This window comes from Ctenopharyngodon idella, chromosome 10, assembly GCF_019924925.1.
Source record: "Ctenopharyngodon idella isolate HZGC_01 chromosome 10, HZGC01, whole genome shotgun sequence".
NCBI classification, from domain to species: domain Eukaryota; kingdom Metazoa; phylum Chordata; class Actinopteri; order Cypriniformes; family Xenocyprididae; genus Ctenopharyngodon; species Ctenopharyngodon idella.
Window position 1 is genome coordinate 251,175 of NC_067229.1, and position 27,137 is coordinate 278,311.

Here is a 27,137-nt window from a genome sequence, read left to right on the forward strand (position 1 = left end):
TTAATTCCCTGTGCGTAGCTACTCGCAAATACTCAGGGAAAAAGCGTTAATATTTGACATGTCTCCGCCACATTCTAACACGATAGCGAGTGTCAACGAATGCATCCCTTCAGAACCTTTTTCTCTCTACTATGCTTCAGTCGATAACACCATCCAATTAATTAAGCTTGCAGGCCAAGGTGCCTATTCACCCCTTTTCGGTGTAAAATGGGATTCCAATTTCTGTTTCACTGTTAGGCTCACTTTTGGGTGTAAGAGTAGTCCGCATACCTTCAATTGTCTTTCTGAAGCTCTGTGTTGGATTCTGTTGAACGTCTGCAAGATCCCATTCGTCTTGCATTTGCTCAATGATTTTTTACTGATCGACTTTCCTCTGATCTCATCAAACCTCTATATTAGATAAACTCAAACAGATCTTCTGTGACGTTGGCAATCCTCTTTCAAAAGAGAAAACTCTAGGTCCATCAACTTCTCGGCATTTTACTAGATTTAGTCAAAATGCAAGCTTCTTTACCTAACGAGAAACTTCTTAAAATCAGATCCTTCATGGAGTCTTTTGTCTCTTCGCGTTCCGTCTCTAAACGTGACATGCTCTCTCTCCCCGGCCACTTCAATTTCGCTATGAGCATTATTCCCCAAGGTAGAGCATTTATTTCCCGTCTGCTTACCCTAGCTCACTCAGTGGTTAACTTAAGCGATACTGTCGTCTTAGATGAAGGGTGCTTGTCTGATCTCAGTTTCTGGAACAAACTGCTTAACAGTTGGAACGGCATATCTTTTTTCTATAATGACGTTCCCGAATCGTCAGTAGCTTTGGATCTATTCACTGATGCCGCTCCTTCTATTGGCTTTGGGGGATTTTTTCAAGGGTTATGGTTCGCAGAAAGATGGCCAGTTCAGTTTCCTACTCTTACTTCAGGCTCCGTTTCTTCTGCCCTCTATGAATTATATCCCATCGCAGTAGCTAGTGTTCTCCGGGGATCGGCTTGGTCTCGTAAACATATCACTATGTTTTGTGACAATGAAGCAGCTGTTGCTATAATAAACAAAGGAAGATCTCCCTGTTCGGTAATCAGTTTTAAGGAGAATTATTTGGCAGTCGGTGATTCATAGTTTTATTATTGAAGCTGTTCATATTCCTGGACACTCAAACGAAATTGCTGACGCACTCTCTCTTTTTCATTTTCAGGCTTTCAGGCATCTCTGCCCAGCGGCTAACGTGGATCCAACGCCGTGCCCAATCAGAAATTCTTTTGGACTAAATGCTTCGTTTAGTAATCTGATAAATTCAGCTAGATATTACATCACTAAGGGTTTAGCTACATCAACCCTTAAAGCTTACAGTTCTGCTTAGTCTTTGTTTATTATGTTTTGTTGTGCATATCAGATTTCTCTATTTCCCATTTTAGTTCCTACAGTTTGCACCTTCTTAGTCCACATCTTCCAATCACGTAACTTGAAAATCTTTACTATACGCAAACTGCTCACGGGTATTCAATTTCATGCCAGATTTCACAATCCTGATTTTTTTTTTCCAGTTTTTTCTCCTCTCCATCTATATGGCTATTACTTAAAGGCTTTACAAAAGCCGCACCTGAAGTTTCTGACCAACGCCTCCTCATCACGATGCCTATTTTAGAAAGGTTGGTTGACTCCCTGCGCCATGGTTCATTTTCCGCTTACATTAACATTCTCTTGGAAGCCGCGTTTCTAGCAGCTTTCTTCGGCTTCATGCGCCCAGGTGAATTCACTACAGAATCTAATAAATTTGACTCTACTCGAGACTTAATGTTTTCTGATTTAAGTTTTTCACCTCATTTCTTTTCAGTTTTACTGAAGCATTCTAAGACTGACTCCTTAAGCTCAGGTATAACTATCACAGTATCAAGAATTAACAATAATTACTGCCCCTTTAATTCTATGGTTCGCTATCTCAAAGCTCGTCCCTGCACTTCCCAATGGTTCTCCCATATCAAGAGAATGGTTTAGAACCCATCTAGTGACAGTTCTACAGAACTGCAGGCTCTCACTTCATCTGTACACCGGACATTCATTTAGGATCGGTGCGGCTACAACGGCAGCCGAACGAGGGATTCCATCATCCTCTATTATGCTCCTGGGCAGATGGTCTTCTTCAACATTCGAATCCTATATAAGATGTGATGCTCGAACCATCAGGAATGCTCAGCAAGCTCTCTCAAGTAAAGGTACATTTCTAATTCAAACTACTGGTGGTGGTGTTTTTCACATGATTCAATATTACTCGCTCTATTTTCCTTTTCTACCCCACTCAGGGTTAAGTGAACCGCTATCTTCATGGACTATAGGTTCACACATGCGGTCTTCTAGCACCTCACAATAACGTGATTAATCCTGAACATGAGTAACAAATCACAATTTACATTACTGACATTCTTTTCCGATAAATCTAAGATTACCTATGTTTCTTAATAAGCATTAGGTATGTTTATAGCATATCATAAACTCCTTATACTTAAATCTCCTGCGGTAAGTATACTATCGACACAAACTCCTGGTAATGGTGGCTTGCTTTTCATTCGGAATATCGAAACCAACTCATTCATCCACGCTGTCTTCTCCTCACTATGGCCTATAGTGGCCGTCTAACATGACCTATGCGGCATGTTCGCTCGCTGGCCTATCGGGGCCTCTTCTACGGTCTATGCGGTCTTCTATGTCTACACGGCTTTTTGTGCTCTGTCTAACTTGGCAATGTTTCAGCCTACACGGCAATCTTCACATACTTTAAGGTATGGCATAAGGATTCCTTCTGTTAATGATTTTAAACATATCAAAGTCTGTATATTTCAATTATCTCTTTCTCTTTTTTTATTAAATATTTTAGGAACATCATCCAAAGAATCCTGCAACTGGTGCATACTTTCTTTCCTTTCTCAGTTCTTTTGGGGTAGGCTCTGCCCCTGCCTTCATCTTCAGGCAATATCTGCAAAAGTCTGCTATTGTACTATGGACGGGGCCTACGCCAAAGAACTTTATCATTCCATCTATTCGATATTATTTGCATACAAACTGTTTAAATAAATCTTATTCAAATGTTTCCTTGCCTCCTGAGTCTTTCGGGTAGAACAAATATCTGCCAATGAAATCAGAAAAATAAATAATTCAAAGTGAAAACAAGATTATTTTTCTAACCCCATTGGCAGATGTTTGTTCTTGTTTTCAGCACAAACTGAAAATGTACACTTTTTGAACATTGATTTCCCACCCTGCTCTCGGTCAGTGTGTTTGAGTGCAGGTTTTCTCTGTGTTTGTCAGTGATCGACGTGCAGGCGTTCGAGCGTCTGTTGGGTTCCTGTAAGCAGATCCTGAAGAGGAACATCACACAGTACGAGCAGCAGCTGGTGGCCGTGTTCGGATCCAGCGTCGACCTCAAACACTGACCTTCACCAGCCTCCAATGCTTTACAGTTCAGTTACGCTCTACGTACAACATGCTCTCGATTACAACAGAAAATACGGCACATTTATATATTCTCACTTTCCATAAAAGCATCTGCAAATGATGCAGCTGATAGTTCAACTCATCTCGTGATCCTGTATGGACAGTAAACAGTACGAGACGCAACAATAAAGCTGTTTACATGGATCAAACCCTGAAGGAACACCACCAGAATTCATCATCTTAAGACAGAATCAGAAACACTTCAGTAGAAACACTTCACATTTGTACTCTTCAATCTGGAACGTCTCAGATTTCCAGTTTACAAAAAGCAGAAATCACGTTTGTACACAGAGAAGTTATTTTCTGTAGTAACAGACATGAGGTACACAGAGCTTCAGATGTTTCCATCCCAAACAGTGGCGGTTCGTGGGTTTTAAAATAGAGGAGGCATGCTAAATTCTAGTGGTCTGGGGATCCCCTGCTGATTATTATTATTATTATTAGCTTAACTGCTTTTAATTGGCTTTTTTCTCATTTAGACAGAAAATGACATATACAGCAAGATAATACAAATATAATTTCACTCACCTATCACTTGAAGCAAACATCCATCCCTCCTTATATGTCTGTGTTAAAAGAGCGCGTTGGGCCGTTTAGTAAAGCTGGCTGCTGTAGCCTATATTTGCAACTTATGCGTGGAGTCTTCCTTCATTTTTAATTTGTAGATACTGTTTGAATGATAGCTTGGTAAAATAGTTGGCGATCAAATAGTCAATATTGCTACTCTCCATAATTATAATACTTGGTAGATTATCAGCGATAGCAGTTCAAAACTATTATCACGTTATTCACAAAATTTACATTTCTACGATGATTGGTTGATATACCAAGGGAGGCTAGCCTCCCCTGCGATGTATCTTTTCTCAACTCTCCTAAGCATTGAATGTAAAACACTCGATGGTGATTGGCTAATTTTTTACCAACTGAGGCACAAGACGAGCTCGGCTCATGTGCCTCCCCTTCTCTTTCCCCTGCGGTTGTAATGACATCGGCAGATTCGGCACATTCGTGAAAGAACAGCGGTGCTTTCGATTTCAGTAACATGACGGTGTTACAGCAGTGAAATTACAAACAAAAAATACACATTCTGAGACATAAAATGAAACGAATAACTGGGTATTTTATTAACATTAAATCATCCTTTCTCCCATTTTCTCCTTAAAATTTTGGGTAGGCTGTGCCTCCCCTGATGAGCCGCCATTGATCCCAAACAAACGTTCCTTAGATTCCTTGTTTTCCAAGTGACGTAGATACTCATCTTGATATATTTCTCATCTTGATATATTTTCTAAAAACACCACTGATTTATACAACTGTTAGTCTTGATATTTACCCTTCATTACACTCAGTGTATTATTTTGATGAATAAATGATGAAAGTGACAAAACTCAAGTTTTATGGACTTTTTTTTTTATTTGAGTAAGAAAATCTGAAGTGCCCGCAACAAACCCAGCAAAGAGCTGCCAGCCCCAAAGTCTCACAAGTATTTACATCACAAAAGCGGTTTGATTCTGTATTTCTTTCAATCCTCCAGATACTGTACGATCCACAGCAGAAGGTAAAGGGCGACTCTTTTGGGCTCGTTTCATCTCGCCACGGTTTTAAATATTTAAAATATTTACAGTCTGGCAAACCAGAGACTCCATGATCCTGTCGGTTTGCTGCGGGTGATCGGAGACAATCTCAATGTTCAATCCTCTACGGGACCACATGACTGGTTAAAAACACATTTATGTTACAATACGTCTTGTGTCGCTCAAGACAGTTGTGATTTTTTTCTTTTCACCCAATGAAGCATTTCCATGAATAAAAACAAAATTGATCAATAAATACAAACACTGCAGAGACATGAAGTCAGACTGTACAGAAACGCAGAAGAGCATCCGTAGGCCCACAGACACGAGGAGAGATCCGTGGAGAAGACCGTTGAATCACACAGAGGTGATGACAATCATGAGGTGCGGAGAGATGCTGGAGATCTGGCTGAGGAGGTCCGGAGCAAGTCGCGACAGGTGGCTCTCGGAAAACTCGCACGGTGGAAAGATCTGCAGCACATAGGCAGGCTGCACATGGAGAGAAACCATCGTTTTAATTGACCAGACAAAACCTGAGAATAAGTGCACTGGTACAGGAAAGGCACCTACCTGATTGGAGCCGGGATTGGGGACGTTGATGATTCCAGCCGCCAGTTTGGCCCGCAGGTAATTGATGAAGGCAGATTTGAGCGCCTGCGTTTGGTTCAACACGTCGTCCTGGTTGACTCCACACGGCATGGCCAATAGCAGGCAGAAGTCACTCTCTTTGTTTTTATTACTCAAAATAAGTTTGCATTTGCATCAAAAGTATAACACACATTTGATATTAATTAAACCCATTTTTTCTAGAACTGATACCCCTCTTGGAAACTGGAAGATTAATAGATTTTAATAAGCTACAACAAGAGCCTTTGTCCTCGGCTTTACCAACAGGCGATGCACCAAAATAGAGACTCTTGGTGGAAAACCGAATATTCCACAGTCACGTACCGTCATTCTGCGTACGACTCCCTCCAACTGCTGCGCCTCCAGCCTCATTCTCTGTACGATTTAGAGAATCCCTCCACTCTTTTTGGTGCACGGTTAGACAGGTTTTATGCATCACATAATGTGAAAAATAGGGTGATGCATACAGCTATCATTCCTACATCCTTGTCTGATCATAAATTAATCACAGTTGAATGTACATTGGACTCACAAGAGCTACTACTGGCAATTTAACAGTAAGCTACTGGAAGATAAACATTTCTGTGAGGAACTTACATGCTTCTGGGAAACTTGGAAAAGTGAAAAGTGCCTGTTCAAAGTATTATTCAATGGTGGGAAACTGGTGCATATAAGAACATTCTGTCAGCAATATGCAACCCATTCTTCTTTTGTTTTAAAAAAGATATGAGTTGCTGGAAAAAGAATAAATGACGTTGAGAAGAGTTTGACTGTCAGTGATGCTGTAAACCTGCAAGAACTGTGGACTGAAAAAAAGAATCAGCTGAGATCTATTTTAAATGACTCTTGTAAGGAGTTGCTTTTTAACAATAAAAGACATGGACGGTCCGACATCTTATTTTTTCAACCTGGAACGTAAAGCAGGACAAGAAAAACTGATGTACTGTTTAAAGGACAATGATGGTCAAGACACTTCAGATCCTGTGCTGTAGATTTATATTCTGATTTATTCACTGCTGAAGCCATTGATGAACAATGCAGAAATGAACTGCTACAGGATATTCCTTCTTTAACTTCAAAGCACAAAAAACTTTTAGAGGCTGATCTTCAGTTTGAAGAGGTTACTGCTGCTGTGAAGGGTCTCTCCTCAGGAGGAGCACCAGGGATAGACGGACTGTCTTCTGAATTAACTCTGTTACCCAAAAAAGGGGATTTAACCCTTTTAAAAAACTGGAGGCCTGCAGCAATTTTGTGTTCTGAATACAAAATTCTGTCTAAATGTTTGTCAAATAGACTAAACAATGTATTACATTCAATCATAAAGATCAATCATACTGTGTACGAGAAGATCTATTTTTAAGATCATTTACATTTAGTGCAAGATATTTATGACTTTGCTTCTAACAATAATATTAATCTTGGCTTTTTGTCTTTAGACCAGGAAAAGTCTTTTGATCAAGTTGACCACAATTTTCCTTTTGAAACCTTAAAGGCTTTTAGTTTTGGAGATACATTTATTTCTATGATTAAGCTTCTCTATAATGAGGCCACGTGTATGATAAAAATTGCTGGTGGTCTCACTGTAGAGTTGACCTGAAAGGGGACAACCTTGCCTAATACCTCTATGGATTTTAACAGGAACATTAAGACATGAAGAGAGCAGGATCCTCACCTGTTTCTAATGGACATTAATAAGCGGGATCTGACTGGTTTAACATCCTTTTACAGGTCAGTGTTAAGAGTGTGGTCACTATAGGTTTTCTAGAGAATTCAATGGTGTACAAAGACTCTGGCTGAAGGAGGAACCATTGCTTTTTAACTCCTTAATGGACCTGGAAATCTTTAAATCAGATTCCCTCAGAAAAGCCTTGTGGTCTGCAAAGATCACTAAAACTGGACAATTAATTTCTGAGGGAGGATGGATATCTGCTGAGGCCTTAGCCTTAAAACTTGGCATCAGGTCAGTTTGAGTGGCAGAGAGACTGTTAACTAACCAGTGGACTATAGACTGAATTTAGAGGCTTTGGATGTGGATATCTCTGCGTTCCCAGAGCTGACTTTTTCAGCAGACACAGGAGAATGGCAGGAAACAGAGGGAGGACTGCTCTCTTTCAGAACACCTCAGCTAAGTGTTTTTGGTGATATGGGAAAGAAGGCTCTATATGTACTGTGTGTTAAAGTGGCACATTTCCTGAGGGAATCCAAGTGGCAGGATGTTTTTGGCTCAGGCGCTTCCCCTAAATGCTGCTGGAGGACCTTGTACAAACCTCCCATTGAGAAAAGGTCTGGAGACCTTCAGTGGAGGACAGTGCATGGTATAATAGCTACACACAGACACAGAGCACACCTTGATCCACAGGTAGGGGAAGGGTGTCCTTTCTGTGGGGTGTTTTTTCATCAGTTAGAAGGAGACTGTCAAACCTATGATTTTACACCTATGATTTTTATTTATGGACCTAAATACAGCAAGTGCAAACTGCAAGCTCACGTTTTACTGAATTTAAATTTGGGCAACCAAAACTGGCTATTTGGTTTTCATGTAAAAGAAAACTACTTGTTTCAGGATTGACTGATGTTATCTTGGTGTTTAGGGGAGTAATAAAATCCTGTATTAACATAGAGTATGCTTATTATGTGTTGGTTGATGATTTGGATTCTTGTGTAAATACTACTATATTAATTTATTACGCATGTGCCACTCCTGGGACCTGGATATTGACGGGTCAGACAGGAGGTTAAAAAGCTGGCCGTCTGGTGCAGTTATAACAACCTGGAGCTGAACACACTCAAAACAGTGGAAATGATCGTGGAGAAACACCCCAGCATTATTCCCACTCTTCATCATGGACAGCACTGAGGCAGCAGTGGAGTCATTCAGGTTCCTGGGCACCACCATCTCTCAGGACCTGAAGTGGGAGTTCCACATAGACTCCCAGCAGAGACCTGTACTTCCTTCACCAGATGAGGAAGTTCAACCTGCCACAGGAGCTGCTGAAACAGTTCTACTCTGCAGTGTTGACAGAACCGGGTTAATATGGTCACACTTCCTGGTTCTGGTAAGAACTCAAGCTGCTGGAGTTTGTTTATTAGGCCTGCGGGGCAACCGCCCAGTAAAGCATTACAATAATCCAGCCTTCAGGTCATGAACGCATTAACTAACTTTTCTGCATCTGACATTGAGAACATATGTCGTAATTTAGAGACATTTTAAGATGGAAAAAAGTGGTTTTACAAATGCCAGAAATATAGTTTAACACTTGATATTCAACAATGTTTTTGATCTCCCTGCATTGACACCATTGTATGGGAACTGAGCTGGATGATGACATCACTGTTTTCTCCAGTGCTGATATATAGATAAATTAACTAAATTAATAACTATTGATTTTTGCAACGGAATGAATCAATACTGAATGTATTTAAGCTGGACAATGACACCATTTTCTTCTAGAGCTGCTGTGCAGCCAAAATTCTATACCAGTTATCACTGTAAAGCTGTTTTGACACAATCTGCATTGTAAAAAGCGATTTATAAATAAAGGTGACTTGACTTGGTTTTCAAAAGAAAGATTGCCATCAAAGATCACTTCTACACTTTGGTAGCAAATCTACACTTCTCAGTTTCTCCAGATGAAAAGGTAAACTCACATGTGTTTCAACTAGAGTTTTAAAAGAGTTATTTTGCTCAGATTCACCAAAATACCAAAGTCTGCAATCAAAAGCAAAACATCTGATTATGAACTCATTTCTCATCAAATTTCCCAAGACCAAAACTTTCTGGTAACCAAATGATATTTCTCTAATTGAACAATTACGTTTACAGGTTACTGTATGTTTGCATTAATGTTCACTCATGGATTTTGTTGTAACAACAGAAACATTATACATGTGATTTACTGGCTTTTGAGTCGAATGAAGATGTTTTTTCCTCTTTGTTTTATCTGTTCAAACATCAGTGTTTCTGGTTTGATCTGTCGGTGGATAAACAGCGTCTGCTGGATGTTTGCGGTTGATTTGCGTGTCAGCAGTTTGTGGCTGAAGTATTTCTTCATTTTCTCTCCTGCTAATAACATCACAATCTTCCACTCCACACAAAACATCTTTACACTGAAATAAAGTGAATCCATCCACAGTCAAATAAGAGTCAGAGGTCAGAGGTCAAATATGATTGACAGCTCACAGCACTAAATAACACACCAGTAGATTCAGAAATCTACTCCAATATTTCACTCTTCTGCTATTAGTTTTCAATCAGGGCCAGAATTCATTTGAAAATGTAAGATCAGCAAAAGCTTGAGACGGATATGTGAGCGGAAACTAACTGAGTTTGGGGGAGGATTCACACACAACCAGATAAATATCACAGTTCAGTGTGTTTCAGGCCAATCTGGGGGTTTTCAGACATTTTAAGAGTTACTATCGTGGGCTTTTCAGTGAACCGATGAAGAAAATGTTTCTCAAGTTAGTTTTGCTCTGTTTGTGGCGTCTGGTTGGTGAGTTTTAAATGTGTTTTTATGGCTTCAGTTGTTTCTGTTCTGGTACCATGTGATAAATTACTGGTTAAATTAGAGATTAACATTCACTGTTAGTGTCAGCGACGGTGGCTGTAGTGAAGCGCACGACTCAGGAAATAACTCAAAGAACAGTCTTTAATCTAATAATCCACACAATACACAGGAGAATCATGAGGAGAAACACAACCACGTAACGTAGATGATACCGGACGATGAACTGAACAGAACTCAGGGTTTAAATAACAGGGAGATCATTGGAAGAACAGAAACAGGTCTGGGATTAATTAACTAATGATAGAGAACACAGGCAAATGGAAACAGAGAGAAACTAAACCTAAACAGAACAAACACGTTACAGTTCGTCTCATATAGAAATAACTGAACTGTGATTTTACTGTCAGATCAAGTCTGAATTCAGCTCTAAACTCAGTTATTATGGATTGATTAAATAAAATAACATAAATATGAAGCTCAGATACTGAACAGCATTAGTTTTAGTTTTAGTTATTGTTCCATATATAAATCTATTTCTCTTTTCATTCATCATCTTTTGTCTTTGTGCTGCTGCAGAATATTATTCACGTCACATTTAAATGATTAAAAGTATTTCAGTGAAGCTTCATCAAACCAACATCAAGTGATTTTAAAGCTTTAATCTGTGAAAAACTCTGTTCTTCAGGTGGAATTGGTGTTAGACATAATATAGTAGTGACGGAGGGAGATTCAGTCACTATAAACTCTGATCTTACTGAAATGAAGGATGATGATCTGATTCAGTGGAGGTTTGGAGATGAAAACACTTTAATAGCTGAAATCAATAAACGGTTCGACAGAATCACTGTATATGATGATGTTCTTGATGGGAGATTCAGAGACAGACTGAAGCTGGACAATCAAACTGGATCTCTGACCATCACAAACATCACAATGAAACATGATGGACGTTTGGAACTATTGATCAACTATAAGAGACATTTTCTTCATCTCACTGTCATTGGTGAGTTAAATATCAGTTTCACATGTTTTATATTTTAATCAGCATGAAGATTCAATTATTAATCCAAACTCAATTTTGCTTCGGTTGTTTAATGACAAAATTCATTTCAAATTTAAGTTTCAAACCGTTTACTTTCATAAATGACTGTCTTAATCTGTGCTGAACCTGTTTCTGTTTGTTCTCCATGTGTGTGTTTGATGATTCAGTGTCAGTGACGGAGGGAGATTCAGTCACTCTCGACTCTGATCTTACTGAAATGAAGGATGATGATGAGATTCAGTGGAGGTTTGGAGATGATGAAAAAACTTTAATTGCTGAAATTAATAAACAGGACGACAGAATCACTGTATATGATGATGTTCTTGATGGGAGATTCAGAGACAGACTGAAGCTGGACAATCAAACTGGATCTCTGACCATCACAAACACCACAATGAAACATGCTGGACGTTTTGAACTACAGACCAACTATAAGAGTGTTAATTTCTATCTCGCTGTCATTGGTGAGTTAAAAAATGTTTTCACCTGTTTTTAATGACAAAGTTTAAATTAATTCATACATCATTTAGTTTGTTTTTGCTGTTTTATGATATTGTTTATTTCAAATTTAAATGTTAAACTATTTAATTTAATAAACCATTATAATTGTTTATCTGTGACAAACCCTGTTTCAGTGTCAGTGATGGAGGGAGATTCAATCACTCTCGACTCTCCTCTTACTGAAATGAAGGATGATGATCTGATTCTGTGGAGGTTTGGAAACACTTTAATAGCTGAAATCAATGTAACGGCCGACAGAATCACTGTATATGATGATGTTCTTGATGGGAGATTCAGAGACAGACTGAAGCTGGACAAACAAACTGGATCCCTGACCATCACAAACACCAGACCTGAACATGCTGGAGATTATGACCTATTGTCCAACACTTTCATCTGGCCTTCTTTTATTCGTCTCATTGTCTATGGTGAGTTAAATATCAGTTTCACGTGTTTTATTTATTACAGCGAGATCTAAAGAAGTATCTCATCATGACTAATGAGTTAAAATGACTAATTCTCTTACTTTTACATGAACAGCAGGTTTATATTTAACTTTCTATTAAATAGTTTTAAATGCTCTACTTTTGATCATCTTGGTTCCTCTGGATGTTTCTTGAATTCATCCTCATTTCTCTTTATTCTCTCATGTTTTCAGCTCGTCTGCCTGTTCCTGTCATCAGCAGCAACTCTTCACAATGTTCTTCATCATCATCATCATATTGTTCATTGGTGTGTTCAGCGGTGAATGTGAGTCATGTGACTCTCTCCTGGTACAAAGGAAACAGTTTATTGTCCAGCATCAGTGTGTCTGATCTCAGCATCAGTCTCTCTCTACCTCTGGAGGTGGAATATCAGGATAAAAACACCTACAGCTGTGTGCTGAACAATCCCATCAGCCACCAGACTCAACATCTGGACATCACTCAACTCTGTCACACATGTTCAGGTACGGCAGCGCTGATGATATTAGCGTTTATTGACTGAGCTGATCTCACTTTGATGTTTTTATTCCTCAGACTCTGTCCACTGTTGTGGTCCTACTGAAGCTGTGATCCGATTGGTCCTCTCTGCTCTGGTGGGCGTGGCTACTGTCATTCTTGTGGTTTATGACATCAGATCCAGAAGAGCTGAACGAGATCAAGCACAGATTCACACATCAGGTACATGATTGATGATGTCATTTCTCACACACTGATTTTACATACAATATTTGTGAGATTTATTAATTTATGGCTTTACATGTTCATGTTTTTCAGGAAGTGTTTAAATCTAAAGCAGAACGCTGAAGTGAATAAATGTACATTTTTAGAAGAAAACATTTTCAGAAAAACCTGTTCCCTCACATGTTCATTAGCTGAGACCTTTGTCTACAAATATATCAGTTTATAATAATGTGTTATGAAATAATAAAAACTAACATCTAAAACATGTTTTGTCTCTTATCTCAAGAATCAGTGAGATTAAGTTCAGACTTCTATTCTTGCCATAACTCTGATATCATTTCATGATCACTACATTCCTGCACACTTGTGTCTTGTGTTTTGGGTTCACTAACATCCTCCTGTCAGAGTCTCTGTAACAATTGTAGTCACACATTTATTTAAAAAATAATTCCAGATTCTATAGAAATGCTCTCTGTTGCAGTCACAGCTGTGTGTATTTGTGTGCATGTTTGTTCCAAATAAAAATACATAAAAATAATGTGTATTTATAATGCAATGCTAATTAACATAGCCTTTATCACAGTATACTATAAAAGTATGTAATTACTGTCTCATTCTGTTACTAGAAGCTACATCAGATCACAGACGGTTTTTCCAACACTCGACTGATGTTATAAAGCGAGTTTAATATGCACCTGTTATCAGGAGCTGTTATGTTTCATCTTATTTTGAAAATTTCAATGTTACTTTTTAAAGAAGGACATTTGATACAAAGTCAAAGAAGGAGAGAGAGTGTGTGTGCTGCCTTCTTTGTGACTTTGAGAACTTTTATTTTGAAGTTATTGTTCAAGTAACACTGCCATCTAGTCGCTGTTCAGCCGTTTTGTTTAGTTGAAAGTAGGAAGCAGCCAGAGCACACGGCTCGAGAGATGGTGCATCTAATTTTTTTCTTTTCGCTGTTCCTGGGATACTAATTGTCTGTAAGTGATCAAAAGTTATTATTATATTAAGGACACTTCCATGCATTATAGCATGTAAATTCATATTCTGAAAGTGTGATTGCTGCATTCAAAAATATGTAAATAACTGCCAGCAGTTTGTTTGTGTTTGGTTTTTTATTAGTGCGTATGTATATTGTGTATTTTGTGTGTTCTGTATTTTCAGTTTTACAATATAAAGAGGAATTCCAATTAAATCAAGAAAAGTTACACCTTGAGGCATTATTGGAGTCATTCTTCATGTTAGCTCACTGTCTAGCCTTGCAGAGCAACGCATCGTGAGGACAGTACAGTAAAAAGACAAGAACACAACAGGTTCAAGCACAAGAAAATACTGTGCATCAGCAATGAGTCTACGCTCAGGGAAACAGTACCAGTTAAAAAGCAATCAAACAAATTACTCAGCGCAACAAGAAAATGAAACTGAAGAGCAACAATCAGAAAGAGTTATGTCTGCAAGAAGTGCTGATAGCAAGTCAATTTAGTCAAAATCATCAAAATCCTCAAAAAAGAAGCAGACAGTCTTCTATTGGTTCTGCAGCCATCAGAGCCTGAGCTAAGGCTGAAGCGGCCCGTGCTCAGCTGTCCTTTGCCGAACAAGAAGCACATGTAATAAAAAAAAAGCTGATTTAGAAGCAAGTCTACATCTTCTCAAAAGTCAAAATGCTGTTGCATTAGTGGAGGCTGCAGCTTATGAAGAGGCAATTGAAAGTGGAGAGTTAGTAGAAAAACCCCAAGTCCCAGAACAACCCCTCAGCCCAGCTGAACGGACTAGTGATTATGTGCAGAAGCTTTCACAAGTGTGTCTTGAAGACATCCCAGTCAAAGTTGAACAACCAGAACACTTCAGGAAAGCGAGTGAGTACTCAGAAATACCAAAAGTGGATATTCAACACAGTTGGCAACCTGCTGGCCAGTTCACATCAAAAATAGATCATACCTTAAGAGACACACCAACGGATCAGGCAAAATGGTCGCAATATCCTGTAAAGACCGAAAAAGAGTTTCCACAGGACCTTTCAACTGGGTCTGACCTCACAAGGTATCTGATCCGTAAAGAAATGGTGAGTTCCAGTCTGCTAAAGTTTGATGACCATCCTGAAAATTACTTGTCATGGAAAGCATCTTTTAAGACTGCTACCAAAGATCTTAACTTGACAGCCCAGGAGGAACTTGATTTGATGACAAAATGGTTAGAACCTGAATCATCAGAGCAGGCAAAAAGAATTCGCTCTGTACATATTCTTCATCCTAAATCAGGCCTTGACATGTTGTGGCAAAGACTTGAGGAAAGTTATGGAGCACCTGAGATAGTAGAGCATGGATTGTTGAAAAAACTAGAGGACTTCCCAAGGCTAAGCAACAAAGATAGTCACAAACTCAGAGAGTTGGGAAATATCCTATTGGAATTGGAATGTGCTAAGGTAGAGGGGTACCTCCCTGGACTTGCATATTTGGACACAGCCCGTGGACTGAAACCAATAGTGGAAAAACTGCCATACAGCCTGCAGGAGAGATTGGTAACTGAATGATTTAGGCATAAGGAAGAGTACAAGGTACCATTTCCATCATTTGTAATTTTCTCTAGATTTGTGAGAGAGCAGGCAAAAATCAGAAATTACCCCTAGTTTTTTCCTTCCCATACCCACAAGTCAGTTCTCTAAGACAGAGAAAATTCTGAGACAGAAAGTCCCTGTACATGTGCAGAAGACAGAAGTTCCAGCAGAACTTACAGTTCAAAAGACAAGCGCTGCAGAGAAAAGAGCTGAAAGCCCTGAACGAAGGTGCCCAATACACAGAAAGCCCCACTCTGCAGAAGTTTTAGAATGAAGTCTTTAGATAAAAGAATAGCCTTTCTCAAAGAGAACAGAATCTGCTTTAGGTGTTGTGGATCAGCTCAGCATGTGGCCAAAGATTGCAAAGTGACCATTAAGTGCCAGGAATGTAAAAGTGAAAAGCACATTTCAGTCATGCATCCAGGTCCTCCCCCTTCAACAGAAACAGCTGTTGCAGCAGAGGAAAGGGATGGAGAAAAAACAAATAAGGACGCATCCCTCTTGGACACATCAAAATGTACAGAAATCTGTGGTAAGGCTGACCCACATAGTCCATGCTCATGCTCCAAAATCTGCCTGGTCAGAGTTTATCCAGCTAGTAAGAGGGAAGAAGCAGTAACAATGTATGCAGTGCTTGATGAACAAAGCAACCGCTTTCTTGCAAAGACTGAGGTTTACAACATCTTTGGCATAAAGTCTAACTCCAGCCCTTACACATTGAAAACATGCTCAGGGTCGACAGAAACATCAGGTAGAAGAGCTACCAACTTCATAATTGAGCCTCAGAATGGGAAGCTTCAACTTCAGCTCCCTACTCTAATAGAATGTGACTTGATACCTGATGATAGGTCGGAGATTCCCTCTCCTGAGGTAGCACGGCACCATCCTCACCTGCAGCCAGTGGCAGATAAAATTCCAGCTGTGGATCCCAATGCTCCTATCCTGCTGTTGTTAGGACGGGATATACTGAGAGTACATAAGGTACGTGAGCAAATAAATGGGCCCCAAAACGCTCCCTTTGCTCAACGACTCGACTTAGGTTGGGTCATTGTGGGTGAAGTCTGTTTAGGAACAGTTCACAAATCACCAGTCTTGAGTGTCTTCAAGGCAAATATGCTTCTGAATGGTCGTGCATCCATCCTTATTCCTTGTCCAAACAACATCCAAGTAAAAGAAAATTTCAGTTCCACACCACTGCATCTAAGTCTGCACACTTCATCCTGTATGGAAGATACAAGCCCTTCTGTGAATACAGACAGTCTAGGTTCTTCAATGCTTCAAAGATCCAAGGATGATGATAAACCAATCTTGTCTGTGGATGACAAACAGTTCTTAAATATCATGCGCCAATCAGTATACCGAGATTAAGGGAACAGCTTCGTGGCACCTCTGCCATTTCGATCTCCGAGACGTCACCTACCAAGTAACAAAGAACAAGCAAAGAAGCATTTCTATTCCCTCCAGAAAACATTAGAAAAGAAACCAGACATGAAACTACACTTCACAGATTTCATGCAGAAGATGCTGGACAATGATCATGCAGAAATTGCTCCACTCTTGGAGAGGGGCAAAGAACCCTGGTATCTTCCAAGATTTGGAGTATATCACCCTCAAAAGCCAGATCAGATAAGAGTTGTGTTTGACTCAAGTGCCGAATATGAAGGAGTGTCCTTGAATGATGTGCTGCTTCGTGGCCCAGACTTAAATAACATTCTTTTGGGGGTCCTTCTTCGCTTTAGGAGAGAGCCAATAGCATTCTCAGCAGATGTGCAACAAATGTTCTATTGTTTTACCTCAGAAATTACCTCAGATTCCTGTGGTATGAAGACAATAACATGGAAAAGAATGTGATAGACTACAGGATGAAAGTGCACGTCTTTGGTAACAGCCCATCACCTGCTGTAGCCATCTACTGCATGAGGAAAGCAGCTCAAGAGGGTGAGAGAGAACATGGCACTGATGCCAAAAGGTTAGTGGACAGACAATTTTATTTAGATGACTGTCTAGCCTCAGTAGCTAATCCTGAAGAGGCAATTGATATTCTGACAAGAACCAGAGAAATGCTCGCTGAATACAATTTGTTACTACTTAAAGTCTCCTCTAACAACAAGCAAGTGATAAAAGCTTTCCCAGTGGAAGATCGTGCAAAGAGTATAAAAGATCTTGACCACAGTGCAGATTCCCTTCCTGTCCAGCGAAGCTTGGGACTGTCATGGAATTTGGAAGCCGACAGCTTCACATTTCAGATCTCTTGTGACGAAAAGCCCTATACAAGAAGAGGCATTCTCTCAACAGTGAACAGCATCTATGACCCTTTGGGATTTGTGGCACCCATAACTATGCATGGTAAAGCTATCATCAGAGAACTCACACTTGAACAGCATGAGTGGGACACGCCACTTCCATCTGAAAAACAGTTAGAATGGAACAAGTGGAAAGCATCACTGGATGCCATTGAACACATCAAGATTCAAAGGTGTTATATTCCAGCTTCACTAACCTCAACAAAGAGAAAGGAACTTTGTATCTATTCAGATGCCTCCACATCGAGCTTATCGAATCCATGACCACATCCAGATTCATCAACGCATTGAGGAGATTCTTCTCTATCCGAGGCCCAGCCAAACTTCTTCGTTCTGACAGAGGAACAAATTTTGTGGGCGCATGTAAAGAACTAAAAATGGACACTGATGACCCATCCCTGCAAAATTACCTGAAAGAGAAAGGGTGTACATGGCTGTTCAATCCCCTACATTCGTCACATATGGGGGGCTCATGGGAAAGATTAATTGGTTTGAGCAGGCGTATTTTAGATGCCATGTTGTTAAAGACCAGGCCCAGTCGACTCACTCATGAAGTCTTGAGCACCTTAATGGCAGAGGTAATGGCTATTATGAATGCAAGACCATTACTACCAGTGTCTACAGACCCTGAAAACCCAACAGTTCTTACCCCAGCAATGATTCTAACTCAAAAGATGAGTGCCTTGGCAGCCCCTTGTGGACACTTTGATACATCGCACCTGCATGAGAAACAATGGAAGCAAGTACAATGTTTGGCAGATACCTTTTGGAAGCGATGGCGGGGAGAGTTTTTGTCCTCCTTACAAAGCCGCAGAAAATGGACAGAAAACCGGCCTAACATTAAAGTTGGAGATGTAGTATTGTTCAAAGACAGTCTGGTACAAAGAAATGAATGGCCTGTGGGACTCATTGTTAACACAGTCCAAAGTCAAGATGCAAAAATATGCAAAGTGAAAGTTGCAAAACAAGGAACTTTCTTAAGGTCAGTTACAGAAATCATAGTTCTTCTGTCGCAAGAAGAGACTACTTAAGACTGTTACTAATATTAAAGATTAATGGTGGCACTGAGTGATAGTGCCAGGTGGGGAGTGTGCTGCCTTATGACTTTAAGAACTTAGTTTTCGTATGAAAATAGTTTCATATAAATATCACAGCAGAATCATAGCATTTCTCACTTACAGCACTCACATTCAGCTGTGTTTTTGATTCATCATTTTGAATGAATCGATTGAGTCGATGATTCAATGACCCATTCATAAACAACTGCCTCATTCTTGAATGAATCTGCTGTTTGAATGAATCGTTTAAATAAATGACTCAAATCACTCATTAAGATGGTCTCTTGCCACCACCTAATGGCAGTGTAGTTTCATGTTTAAAAGTATCATTTTTCCCCAACATTTCTTATTTGTATTTTCAAAAAAATATTTAAAACAATCTCATAACATTATTTAATACAGTTTTTTCAGTGTAAATGATTTAATTTGATTAGTAAGAGCCCTTTATTTTCCTTATTCTAATTGATTTATTGAACAAATTTAAAGTGCCCCTTTTTATGCCTTTTTAAGGTTCTTAATATTGTTTTGGGAGTCTCCTACAACAGGTTTACATACATGCAAGGTCAAAAAACACTTTCACTTTCTCATAATATACATTTAATTTCACCTCAGTTCGTAAACAATATGTTAGAAACAGTTCAAAGAATCAGTCTCTCTAAACCTCTCCTTTCTGTGAGCCTACACTGCTCTGATTGGTCAGATGGCCCAATCCTTTGTGATTAGTCTACTGCACGCACCGCGGGGCCATTGCTATAACCGAATGACAGCTATCAGTTCGCAAGACATTGTATACAATGTATCAGAAAAGATATCATCGATTTTACCATATCAATTCGAGCCCGAGTCTGACGAGGAAACGTCTGAAGTAGTCAATCAACTGATTCACAATCACAACTGGAGTAGGACATTTCTATATGGTAAGTGTCACCTTAGTTATTTATAAGACGTGATAGCAGCGTCACTGTTATACTTTATGTAGGTGCACCTGTGGGAACTGATCAGAATGCCAAGCGAAACTGAAAACCTCTAACATAAGATAAACATTTAGGCCAGATGTCAAGTCAAGTCACCTTTATTTATATAGCGCTTTACAATGCAGATTGTGCTTTACAGTGATAACTGGCAAATAAATTTGAATCTCTTAAAGAAAATGGTGTCATTGTCCAGCTTAAGTAAATTCAGTATTGATTCATTCTGTTGTAAGAAACAATAGTTATTTAGTTGATTCATCTATATCAGCACTGGAGTAAACATTGATGTCATCATCCAGCTCAGTTCAGTTCGCATACAATGGTGTCAATGCAGGCAGATCAAAACACTGTTGAATATCAAATGTCAAGTGTCCCCAACTAAGCAAGCCAAAGGTGAAGGCGGCACCGAAGTTCAATGAAATTCACTGAAGTTCACTGAACAGTTTAAGCGAGAGTTTGTCTGTATGTTCAATCCGGCCCAGATCCAAGTGTGACGTCAGAAGCCAGGCCCATGCCGCCCTGCAGCCTATTTTATTGGTCATGTTGATCACAGTATTATAGCCTGTTCTCTACACCAAACACTGATCCCTAAACCTACCCGTCACTGTAACCTTAACAAATGAAATTAGCTGGATTTCTGGTGAAGTGGTTTGAGGGAAAATTGTGCGCTTATCCTCATTAACTTTGACCATCGAGATCGAGAAGGCTTAACCCTCACACCCAATTCTTTATCATTTACTTATTATATTTGTCTTTTTTGACAGACCGCACTGAAAGCCACATAAAACCTACCTTTACACCTGAAACACACTCAAAACCTACATTTATGCCTGAAACACACCTAAAACCTACTTAAAAAACCTACCATTAAGCTTAAAAACCCTTTCAATCGGAAACCTACATACAACAAATAGGGCGACACAGGGATGGGGAAGTCACCATAGATATACATATATATCGTGTCATGGAATGACTGAACGACTCAGATCGGGAGGTGAGATAAACTAACAGACTGCTAAACTGAACTAACAGACCCAGTAAAGCAATGAATTAATCATTTCTGTTTCTCATTATTTGGCCTTGCATTGGAGGTTTTTTTTTTTTTTACTCTAAATTTGATAAACGTTGCATAAGTTGATGTGCTGGGAAATTTGGCTATTATCCTGTAACATTTTAATTATATTCTGCTGAAATGAACGAAATGTCTTGAAAAAAAGATTTGTTCATTTTGATGAACGAAATTCAAAGATCCAAGTCAGTTAAATGATCTGAACTTCCCATCATGGACATGGCTTCTGACGGATGTGGGTAGAGTTGGACGTCCACCGCAGGCTGCAGTGAGCCCTACTTGGAATCAACTGTCTACAAATGAGTAACACTTTACAAAAAGGTCTCATTTGTTAACAGTTAATGTATTAACTAGTAAACTAATAACAATGAGAAATATATTTTACAGCAAATTCATGAATCTTATATCCAGATTTTTTTCCACATACTAATACAACCGCAGACTAATATTGATAGTTAAATATACTGTGAAAAAACTGAAGACAAAAAAGGAACCGTAATCATGCTAATATCACGCCAAAAAAACAACATAAAACAAAGTATCATGTTCAAAAAATGCTCCATGACCAAACAAACTTCATTAAATTATTAATGTGCAAGGGATTATGGGTATTTCTTCCAATGGACCAATGAAATGGTATGAAGTTCAGCTGATCTTCTGAGGTTCTGTGACAAAATACATCAACAAATAAAGTTAGTACAGGAATTATGACAGGCGAATGTGTAACAGTCAAAGGTATTACTTAAATTTTTATATTTCATATATACTGTACATCATATTAAATATGAACATATTACATCTCAATCACAATACAAGCCATTCAATCACACTGTGAAAGAAAACTCGTGCACTGTAACGCTGCATTCACACGGGGCGTTGGTGTTAACGCTTCTCATTTACTTTGAATGGGTGACGTCATGCGTTACCGAACTGAATTGTGGGTTCCATTGCGTCGCTTTACTCGCGTTGCTCGTGGCCAAAGGTGAAGATTTCTCAACTTTTCAAGCACCAATGCAGGCATCAGCCAATCAGATCGCCTAGCACAGACGCTAGCCGTTCATGCAACACTGGTAAAGTAATGTGATTGGCTGTTATCACTATAACGGTCAAGTCAACACAGGCTTCAGACACGCCCTCCGTCAAGCGTTGATGCCGACGCCCCGTGTAAATGCAGCACGAGTATGCTTCAGGTGTGTGCAGCGCGCACGGAAACGATCTGACTATTGTGCAGCGTCTTATGATTGAAAGACTCCTCTTGCGTCTTCTTGAGCAAATACACACATGCCCATTTTGACTACAAAATAAACACAGTATTAACTGAACGTAAACAGTTATATTGTAGCCTATATGTGTGTCATTATAACGGATCCGTGCATTAAGCGTTAAAGTGACAGTAGCATAGCATATAGCCTACCTTCTGTTTCAATAATGTTTATCAAACACCAAAAGAAAGTGAAAGTGACACGTGAAGGCCAAGTATGGTAACCCATACTCGGAATTGCATTTAACCCATCCAAGTTAGTGCACACACATTAGGAGCAGAGTAGTGAGTAGTGAACACACACACACACACTGCAAATTGTGATACACACCTGGAGCAGTGGGCAGCCTTTATGATGTGGCGCCCGGGGAGCGATTGGGGTTAGGTGCCTTGCTCAAGGGCACCTCAGTCATTACCTGCCGGTGCTGGAATCGAACCAGTAACCTTTGGGTTACCAGTCGGACTCAAAGAGATAATCACTCAGTGCTCTTAAACGAAATAACTTCTGTAGCTTTTATCGAATCTATGTATAATTACTTCATACAGTAATACAGTTTTCACAAGTAGGCCTACTGTAAAGTGTTTAATTTGTATCTTTTTTCTGTTGTATTTATTTGTGCTATTGCTTGTAATTTGAGAACAGTAACATTTAAGTAGTATCGAAAATATTGGTATCATAAGGTTACGGTCAAAAACAATAAAAGCAATAACTATTTATTTAGGCAAGGCCAGCGAATATTTTGGCAGGGCAAATAAATATCTAATCTAAAAAAAAAATCTTAGTGTTTAGCACTGAGTCCATATTTTTGTTTTTTAGCTAGTTAATAGTGATACTTGTTAATAATAATGATATGATGGCAATTTTCTGTTAGTCAAACAGTAGCCTACATGTGTACCAATTTGAAGTGTACTGCAGAAAGACTGGTATCATCAATATATAATTTAAAAAAATGTAATTCACTTAGAACCAATTTAAGTCACTTAGAACCAATATAGTAATATAGTGGTGCCGATTTAAAGAGGCACCATTTAGGCGATGGTCTCTTGCTACAGATTCTCACTGCTAAGCCCCCCTGAGGATCAAATCCTAGAACCGCCCCTGGCTACAAATACACCCGTGTGACTTATGACTGGTTTTGTGGTCCAGGGTCACATGTGAGTAATTTCAGGCAGAGTTGTGCTGAGGTTTCTAACTCAACCAATGAAAACTGTCATTCCCATTTTTGGGGAACAGACCCCAACTTAAATTGTTTTAAATCTTGAATACTTTTGAGCACAGACTTAAGGTATCCTTATAAAGGGGACATTTGGCAGATTATTTTAGAAGTGAAAGAAAAAATATGAATATGAATGTGAAATGAAAAAAAAAAAAAAATAGGTACTGTAGTTTTAGTTTAGGAAAATGTGAAATGTAAAAATATGATTTAAAATTGAGTTATTAAAATACATATTTTAAAAATTTTAAGTTTAAAGTTTTACTCTAAAACTGCAAATAAATCAAAGCAAAAACCTAAAATCTAACCAAGTAGTGTATCAAATTTTAGGTGGATATCTCTCAATTAAGATTTGGTTTGGGTGCAGTACCAAACTTTTCCACTAGAGACCATCCAAGCTCCATTGGTAACCACATAGGGACTCTTCCATTTCCATTTAGCCTATGGTTTGAGTGACCTGAACCATCTATTTCCATAATGTTCATACAATTTATGTAAAATGGCAGTATTTGGATAGAATTCAACCTATCAAATGCAAAAAGAAATGCAAAAAGAACAAGATTTTTCATTTTCATTGCTATTTCAAAACATGTCTGAAATGCTATACGAGTCTTAAAATATTGTTTTTGCGAATTAAATTACTGTTCCTCTGTCATTTGTCTTGAAAAACAGAAAATGTCTCAGGTTACACATGTAACCATGGTTTCCTGAGAATAGGGAATGAGATGCTGCGTCCCCTAGGGGTCGCTATGGGGAACGGAATACCCATGCTGCCATGCTGAAGGGATGAATGCCTTATTGGCTGAGCTATGTCAAAGGCTCAAAGAGTCTTCATCTCTAGGCGCACAAGTGACAATCATAGACAGGAGTGTCTCAAGAATGGAAGCCTCAAGGAAGACTCTAAGAGAGAAAGCCTAGCTACGTTCATACTTGGGCCAGGTTCCAAAAAGGCTCAAAGAGAGCCTAGAATACTCAAAACTTCCAAAAGCAGCCCTAGAGAGAGGAGGCCTCAACATGAGGCCTGACAACACTCTAACCCAAGGGCCGTGCCGGGTTGAGTCCAGCTGGTCCACGAAGCTCTGCAGAGTGGAGGCCTAAATTGAGGTAAGCATCCAAGGAGGCTAAAAAAGAGCCTAACTACCTAGCACACTACCCTACCGCCTAGCCGAGCTCTAGGAGCGGAGGCCTCAGCATGACGACTCTCTTATCGAGAGGAGGCCTAACAAAGTTCCACACTCAGGACAATTCACAAGGAGGCTCAAATAGAGCCTGCAACCCATAACTAATATCCAGCAGAGCTCTAGAGAGCAGAGGCCTCAAAAAGAAAACTCCCACTATCGAGAGGAGACCTGACGGTGCTCAAGTTAGCCAAGGAGGCTCACAGAGAGTCTGATGACTTGGCTAATAATAGCCGAGCTCTAAGAATGGAGGCCTCAGCATAAAGACTCTCCTAATGAGAGGAGGCCTAAACAATGTTCCACACTCAGGATAACTTACGAGGAGGCTCACAGAGAGCCTTCAACTCATAACTGTTACCCTAGCCTGACGACTTAGCTAACAAAAGCCGAGCTCTAGAAGCAGAGGCCTCAGCATAATGACTTTTTTATCGAGAGGAGGCCTAACAACGATCCACACTCAGAAAAACCTGTGAGGAGGCTCACGGAGAGCCTGCAACCCGCAACTGATATCTAAACGGACCTCTAGAGAGTGGAGGCATCAAAAAAGGTAACTCGCTAAATGAGAGGAAGCCTGATGACGCTCATAGTAGACAAGGAAGCTCACAGAGAGCCTGACAACTTAGCTAATAATAGCTGAGCTCTAGGAGCGGAGGCCTCAGCATAAGGACTCTTCTATCAAGAGGAGGCCTTAACAACATTCCACACACAAGATATCCAACAAGGAGGCTCACAGAGAGCTTTCAGCTTGTAATTGTTAACCTGGCGAAGCTCAGAGAGCCTGACAACTTGGCTAATAATAACCAGGCTCTAGAAACAGAGCCCTTAGCATAACGACTCTCCTATTGAGAGGAGGCCTAAATAATGTTTCACACTCAGGATAACTTACGAGGAGGCTCACAGAGAGCCTTCAACTCATAACTGTTACCCTAGCGGAGCTTTACAGAGCAGAGGCCTCAATAAGATAACTAATGAGAGGAGACCTGACGACGCTCAGGTTAGCCAAGGAGGCTCACGGTAAGCCTGAAAACTTAGCAAATAATAGCCGAGCTCTAGGGGCGGAGGCCTCAGCATAACGACTGTCTAATCGAGAGAAGGCCTAGCAATGCTAAAAAAATAAAAACACTGCTATTAATACAGCATGATGCTGCTGTTAGCAGATTCTATGCAGTAGCCAAGGAGGCTCAAAGAGAGCCTAACGACTTGACAACACTGCTAGAAAAAGCAGGGGCCTCACAGGCATAATGTGCTTAGTATAATAATGGCTAAGGAGGCTAAAAAGCCTAACAACTCGCCATCGCCAGTAGGTGGAGCTCTACACACAGAGGCCTCAAACACTGGCCTAGAAACGTCCAAAACACAGAAAGCTTAGTAAAGCACACCCTGTTGAAACACAGTAGTCAACAAGGAGGCACACAGAGAGCCTACTACACAATAAACTACCTGGAATCAGAAAGAGCATTCACAGCTAGCCACTAATGCCAAACCATCAGTAAGGCAGATGAAGTACAAACAAACTGCCAAAAACAACATAGGTCCAGCTTCAGGGCCAGATGTAAAAATGTGAGAGAGTCCCTCCTGGCATAGCCAGGTCATTCAGCAGATCAGCCTGGCAGGCTTGCAACACCCAAAGTGTGCATCGCCACGCCAGCCTGACCTGCTGCCGCATATGCCCTGCCATTAAGACGCGAGATGACGCACAAAGGTTTGGTAGGCAGAGACGGAGCCTTCAACACAGATGCCACATCCATCACAAAATAGCTGGTAACGCTTCTTTGATCAGAGGCATCAACGCACTCTCATGCTTCTCGCGTTTCCACGGTCTGATCTCGCCGTGGGAAATAACATCCAAAAACTCGTCATATGCAGGGCAAGCGGGCTGAGAGTGCTTCTTTTTTTATAAACATTATCGATCTCATCAGCCTCGTCTTGCTCATAATAGCCTGAAGCAAGGAGCGTGTTCAAGGCAGCTCGCTCTCGTCAGCCGCAAATGAATGAGAAATAATCATAGCTCTCTGAATTCATCCGCGAGCTCCACCTGCAAGCCCCGCAACTTCAGTCTTCTACTCGCCTCAGCAGGTCCTGAACCACGAGACACAGATGGTTGGAACGAGTCCCTCAAAAAACGGCCAGACATGAGCGAAATTCCTCAAGGAAGGTGCTCAAAATGCACACAAACAGCCCCCTCAAGGACTGAGTGTGCATGCTCCTCACTCATGCACATACAGCACAAATTGCCTGTGTCATCTGGTGTCAGATGAAGCTGACACAGAGGAACACGCTGTGTGAAAGATTTGGCACTAAGGCCCACCATAATATTGATTGTCTTGAATAAACACACGTTCAAACAAACCGGCATCCTGAAGACAAGAAAGTGGATGATGTTATTTCCAGGTGCCCTTTTATACTCACGGTCACACCTATGGTGACCTATGGTAATCATAGGTTGCCACCTGCCATTGTCAAGTTCATTGTCGTGTATAGGCTGAATCCCAAATGGCACACTTCCATGCACTTTCGGTCTTGTGGACTTACAATGAGGCCATAGGGTGTCCCGCTTGTCAATTTTAGGCTTCAGAACGGTGCTCAAGAGCGCATCCTTTGTGGCCGATATGCGCCCTCGATGAGCAC

At 40.1% G+C, this 27,137-nt stretch overlaps 1 protein-coding gene across 2 annotated transcripts in view; it reads left to right on the forward strand.

The window, feature by feature from the left end:
* The window catches only part of prkar2ab (protein kinase, cAMP-dependent, regulatory, type II, alpha, B), a 36,466-nt gene that overhangs the window by 7,410 nt on the left and 1,919 nt on the right, over nucleotides 1-27,137 (forward strand). The window contains exon 10 of one of the 2 annotated variants that reach the window (XM_051910559.1): nucleotides 3,298-4,838. The exons of the other annotated variant lie outside the window; for it this stretch is intronic. Coding sequence (XP_051766519.1) covers nucleotides 3,298-3,422 — 125 coding nt within the window. The 3' untranslated portion in view covers nucleotides 3,423-4,838. Of the gene's footprint in view, nucleotides 1-3,297; nucleotides 4,839-27,137 lie in introns of those variants that run through there. 2 annotated transcript variants of the gene reach the window in all.